General features: G+C 37.8%; 1 protein-coding gene across 1 annotated transcript in view; it reads left to right on the top strand.

Annotated features, from left to right (window-relative positions):
* Window positions 1–3,603: 3,603 nt before the first annotated feature.
* irx4b (iroquois homeobox 4b) overlaps window positions 3,604–6,495 on the top strand; it is a 3,324-nt gene continuing 432 nt past the window's right edge. The window contains exons 1-5 of the mRNA XM_027133912.2: window positions 3,604–3,648; window positions 4,783–4,998; window positions 5,368–5,477; window positions 5,598–5,908; window positions 6,238–6,495. The exon at window positions 6,238–6,495 is cut by the window's right edge and continues 432 nt beyond it. Of these exons, the coding sequence (XP_026989713.1) occupies window positions 3,604–3,648; window positions 4,783–4,998; window positions 5,368–5,477; window positions 5,598–5,908; window positions 6,238–6,495 (940 nt within the window). The remainder of the gene's footprint in view (window positions 3,649–4,782; window positions 4,999–5,367; window positions 5,478–5,597; window positions 5,909–6,237) is intronic.

The raw sequence follows: 6,495 nt of genomic DNA on the forward strand, positions 1-6,495 counted from the left end.
CTAGAGGACAGTAAAAATTGAGAGTGGATAAATGGGAGGCAGAGGTTGGGGTGAAATAACCATGTGGATATTTTTCCTCCATTTTAAGCCGTTCAAGTTACAAAATCCAACTAGGTTTCTTCCAGGGGGATTGAGCAAAATGGAACCCCTTCAAATGAATGACATTTAATTTGTCTCATGATAAAGGTGCTCATATATTGAACAAGCGGCGGCGTCTGTGTTTTGACGAGGAGCGGAAATAAAGCTTTCACTCCGAGGCAACAACAACAGAACAACAACAGAAAAACCCTGTCAGTCAAAAATGCTGGCAATTTGTATTTGGCTGTAACAGTGAATAAGTACAGAGCAGCATCTTCACATCATTTACCTCGCAGCGTCTCAGTCAAGAGTGATGAGAAAACACTAGGGCAGGGCAAGATGTGCGGGTTCCTGCAAGTACGGTCCGACCGCACAAGACGCAATCGAGGAGCTGCCACTCTCTCAGGTGACAGCAGGTAGAGTCGGACGTCTCACAGCGTCGTGTTTACGGCAGCGATCACGAGGAACTCTATTTCAAAACATAATAGCTTTAGAATTCTCCACAGCTACGTATAGATCCGTCTATCTTGCCTGCTCTCTGAGAAACTGAGTTATTTGTTTAAAATATAAATATCTCAAATCTGATTGGTTAAAGGGTGTTGATATATTTTCTAGAACAGCACCTCCAACATATCTACTTTAACACGCTCTTTCTAATGTTATAATAATAACACGTCTCCGTAGAAACAGCTATTAAGCAGCTCTCATGATGAACACACCTTATTCTCTTAACCCAGTAGTATCCAAATGAACAAACACTTTTAGTTTGTGAATACAATTATTTAATCTTTTATATGGTTGAGACGCTTATTAGACGTTTTTAGAATTAAAACTATATTAGAAATATCGAAGATGAAGCTATAACACGGTAAATAAACCGACATATCGTTCATTATAATAATGAATTTAAAAAAATGTAAATCATTGTAATATGGTTATTTGGATGTAGATTATTTTTACTGCTTTATTATTTTCTAGTGCAAATTATATTATACAATTGTATTCAATTTATTATTACAGTGAGGAAACAGTCAATTTGTTTTGTGTTGAGTCGCATCACAACACCCTGTTGTTGACAGCGTTACTATGACAACACTCCCTGTCATGTTTTTGTTGAACGTTGTGTCCCAGAATGGTGAAGACTCGTCTATTAAGAAACTGAATATAACATGATTATAAATACGAATAGTTCTTCTTCATCACTCAATATTTACACATATACCATTCAAGTACAAATAACATGCTTGATAGAAGAAATCAAGTGTGCACTTCTTCTTCTTCTTCTTCTTCTTCTTCTTCTTCTTCTTCTTCTTCTTCTTCTTCTTCTTCTTCTTCAGGTTGTCATCATTTATTACATAATTCATGTAAGAGATAATATTTAATATCGATTTACACATATTTTCATCCTCATCTCACTATTCAATGAGCCTTTGTGCCCTGTACATGGGCTGGAATAATCTTGGAAAGGACCACACCATCTTTCTAAAGCTGCTCATTTAGAGGCCTCAGTAAGGCACAACAGACAAAATATTAATCCAATGTGTCCTGTTATTAAAAAAACCTGCTTTTTACAATTTACACGAGTTAAAAACCCAGAGAAACAAGAGTGCTAACATGGTTAGAGGTTATCATTTGCAGTGTGGAGGATGTTTATCTTTGTTTTCATCTTTAAAGAGGAGTGCAAAGGGGCTCGAGACGTGCACTGCAACCTCTTCATCTATTATGTATATTAAGTGAGCTGTTACACGCCAAACCACTTAGACATGACAGTGAAAAAGCAACGGGCAAAGCTCCGAGCTGTAAATCTGAGATGTCAGCTGGCATCATGGGTACGATTTCATTTAGAGAAGACTTGAATGAGTGATGAAGGATTAAATTTCAAGTAAATGGAAGTATCTCTCTTTCTCTCTCGCTCCATGACAAGTCTATCATTTTCAGAAGAAGCTCTCTTGCTCGCTCGCTCTCTCTCTCTCTCTCTCTCTCTCTCTCTCTCTCTCTCTCTCTCTCTGACTCTGTGTCTCTCTCGATCGTAGAACAGTAGGATATTAATGTGTTCATAGGCAACACCTAATAGGGATTGTACAGTGGACACTCACATAAGCAGATTAACTAGTTATGTAACTGTCGATATGAAAGTTTTGCTGTTTTGGAAGGAGTCTCCAGATCCAGTGCTTGAAAGCTGTAACATGTCTCATAGGAAAGTCTTCAGAATGAAGAAGTGTTGTTTTTCTCTCTAGCATGACAAGCTGAAAAAAAGAGAAAAAAGAAAGAATGGTGAGGGAATGGACATTTACAGCTGCTATAATGTAGTTGTAAATGCAACTCTCTTTAAAAAGTCATAATTAAGTGACTGTCAGTGCTATCAGACTCTTCCAGCACAGTTGTTGTTGCTGTTGTTGTTGTTGTTGTGTGTGTGTGTGTGTGTGTGTGTGTGTGTGAGAGAGAGTGTGTGTGTGTGTGTGTGTGTGTGTGTGTGTGTGTGTGTGTGTGTGTGTGTGTGTGTGTGTGTGTGTGTGTGTGTGTGTGTGTGTGTGTGTGTGTTCTCTATGAGGAAAAAACAGACTTAAATAAAATTTTATTAAAATTGAAATGGTTAAATTATTTTATTATTACAAATAAAAAATAAAAACAAACAAATAAATAAACAAACAAATACATACACAAATAAAATATCCTTTAGTCAGCATGAATTAGCTGCAGTAATATGTCAGTGGAAGGTTCTCATAAGGATGAACAAATGTGTGTGTGTGTGTGTGTGTGTGTGTGTGTGTGTGTGTGTGTGTGTGTGTGTGTGTGTGTGTGTGTGTGTGTGTGTGTGTGTGTGTGTGTGTGTGTTATAAAGGAAAGGAAGAGGCTGTTAAAAACAGCTCATTCAAGTAAATGTTTAATAGCCTGAAGCCCCTCCACCCCTCCTCTCTTTTTGTCCCCAGACCCACCCTGATCATGTTATTTTAATTGTAGTCAAGTGTTTTAAAACTCCAGAAGAAAAGCAATTATGCTAATCTCTCTGCTCGCTCATCAATCATTTCCAATGGAGCTGTCTGAGCTGTGTGGTGAAGTCCTCTCCAGGCAGGCAGGTGTTCCTCTGCTCATTAAAGTGAGAGAGAGCCCGAGGCTGGCCACTTCCTTCACCGTGCAGGAAAGAGTGTGAGGGAGGAGTGTGAGAGGTGGAGCACGCCGCTGCTTCATCACTGAGCACATGCATTAGACCTCATCTTACCTTTCTAACAGCCCGTCTGAGGATGATCAGGGGCTCAAAAGCCTGAGACGTGTCTCCTGATCGTTTTTTTTTTTTTATTCCTGCACCGTATCTGCACATTGTGTTGTTTCTTTTTATTATTATTTTTTTTAATGTATTGTTTTTTTAGTAAAGAAACGTGTTCTGGAGAGACAAAAACCAAATCAGCTGCAGTTTGTCTGTAGTGAATCGAAGCATTAATCGGATTTTCCTCCATGCTGCATGAAGAGCTGATGACCTGATGACTTTTGCACTGAGATGCGTTCTACCCTTTCGTCTCCTCAGGCATGTCATACACTGAGTTCGGCTATTCATATTCGGCAGCTCCCCAGGTGAGTTCCTTTTATACTTATGCACAATTTTTAAACAAATCTGAAATATTTGCTTTATTTTATATCCTGTGAAACTGAGCACACTAAGAATTTCACCGTACAAGGATCTTCTGTCTATGATGACAAACTTCTCGATTCACTTTTGCGCCCATGCGAATGATGAAACGGTGCAGTTTTTCACACTGACATCTAATTCTTCATCCCTGTGTCTATGACGTTGCACAAATACATTGCGTGAATTCCTCACAGGTTTTTATTCAACAGCCTCACTGCATCTTAACAGTAAAGTCAAATAAGTCAAAAAAGTCAAATCTTGTGACATATGGTGAACATTTATCTACTATTTCCTGTTATCAGATTCTTATAATCAAATTTGACCCGTTTATAGATGCTTTTAAAAATATTATTTTTTAAAATAATTGATCACTTTGATTTTTTTTTCTAGAAACAAATTCTTAAAATTAGAAAAAGAAAGGGCGAAAAAAAAACAGACGTTCTTGACATTATATTGATTTTAGAAATCTCGAGTTTAAAAATACATTTAATTATCCTAAATATAGCTAATTGTTATCTTGTTAGCAAATCAATTTGACCTGTTTTTGATATTTTTGCTTCCTAAGATCTTATTCTTATTATAGTGCATGTATTATAATTACTTCCTTGTAGGAAATAAAGATTAATGTCAAAGGTTAATAGTTAATTCAACCAACTTAGGTGTGTTTATTTTTCTGTTTTAAAAGATTATTGATTTTTATATAAGAGTTTTATACTTTAGACTTTAAACTGATGATGTGGTACAATGTGGGTACTTTTAGTCAATAGCTTTATACATTTACAATGATTTAAGGTACGTAATTGGACCATGGGAACCATTGGCTTAGCTACAATTAGCACCTCTCGATTAATTGCACCTTCCCAGGTAAAAAATAAAATAAAATAAAATGCATAATAAATACCAAAATTGATGGTACTCTTGATAGTATGACCTGAGAAGCTTTTGAAACATACTTCCAAAGCATATTATAGTGAATATAAAATGTCTGTGATTAAACTAATTGTAAGGTGTATGACTTTAGTAGCTTCCTGGAGTTTACCATATTAAAACAAAGTTGTCTGGTTCCTCTTCCTGTACAGATCCTGTTATCATCTAACACTCTTGGTTCCTGTTACGAGTCCAGGAGCGAATCTCCATTCGATTCTGCGCAGACTTCTCTTTACTGCCCAGTGTACGAGGGCACGTTGGTGACATCCACCAGGCACGACCTCAGCTCTCCTTATGAGAACGGATACATGAAAGATCACGGGACATACTGTTCATATAGAACGGATTCAACATGCCTGTATTCCCTGGTATGGGTTTGAAGGGTTGTGCTGAGATGTTTGCAGCAAAAAGCAAAATAATGCCGTTTTACTGTAACAGGAAGTGATTTTTCAAAAGGGCTTTTTGTTATGTTTGTTATTTTGATGGATTCCAGTATTACTGTATATTGAAATATTTGAGCTTCAGTTTAGTGTTTGTCTGTCAATAGAACAGTTGTCCATTGGTAAAGAATATATTGAGTGTTATATTCTGCACACACACACACACACACACACACACACACACACACACACACACACACACACACACACACACACACGCTCATTTGTATACATGGAGGAAGTCTTGACATGCTTTATCAAGCGTTCCTTTGATTTCTAAATTGGTTTTACTCATAGGGTAAGATCAGAGAGAAGACAGACTCAGGAACGGCAAATACAAGGATCACACATGGCTCGACTTATTACTCCTACAATCATCCATTTGGATGCCAGTATGACTCATATGGGTAAGATATACAGTATATGAGTGGATATCTAATCTGATTTGATAAGATTTCCAATAAAACTGCGGTTTGGGGTTTTTGAAAGCCCTCTGTGAAAGTGAGCACTTGGTATTGGGTGTTTAGGTATGGATCTGTGGATGTTAACACGAGAAGGAAGAACGCAACCAGAGAGACCACCAGCACGCTGAAAGCCTGGCTTCAGGAGCACAAAAAGAACCCATACCCCACCAAAGGAGAGAAGATCATGCTGGCTATAATTACCAAAATGACCTTGACACAGGTGTCCACGTGGTTTGCCAACGCACGCCGTAGACTAAAGAAAGAGAACAAAATGACATGGTCCCCACGCAACAAGACCTCCGAGGAGAGAGGCTGTGAGGAGGAAGCTGAGAATATCGAAGAAGAGCCCATTCAATCTGAGAAGGAATTTGATGGTTTGTTTTCCTTTATATTTAACCAATAGACATATTATAAAATATTAATAACAAATGTATCAAGCTTCATGGGTGAAATGTTTACAAATAGGAATAGTTAACCTTTGTATTAACGGATCATTATTGTTGGGGATTATGTCTTTATATGGACAAATGTATTGCTTACTGTAGAAAAAAGAATAATAGATGAAATGTTCTGTAGAGACACTTAACTGGATCCTCTTTCTGGTGGTGTGCAGGAGTTACCAAAGAATTGCTTCAATATAAGATCATTTCTAAAGTCTTAAGATGTTTTCCAAAATAAATAAATAAGTCTTGCTTTATTCCAGACAACCCAAGGGTGGATGATGCAGATCCAACACAAAGCGATTTGGAAGATTTCGACCTGACTGAATCAGATGCCTCTGAATGTGAACCAAAACCTTTGTTACCCATGAGCACTTATGCAATATCACAGGACTGTCCAGGTTATCGACTCAGAGAACCGCTGCAACATGCGTCTCCTCCTGACACGAGGTACAACGGTTTTGATAAAACCAGCTTGGAATCGACGAGTGAAGATAGCCAGTACCCTGAGCAAGAAGAGA

The sequence above is a fragment of the Tachysurus fulvidraco genome, chromosome 7 (assembly GCF_022655615.1).
Source record: "Tachysurus fulvidraco isolate hzauxx_2018 chromosome 7, HZAU_PFXX_2.0, whole genome shotgun sequence".
In the NCBI taxonomy this organism is placed as follows: Eukaryota; Metazoa; Chordata; class Actinopteri; order Siluriformes; family Bagridae; genus Tachysurus; species Tachysurus fulvidraco.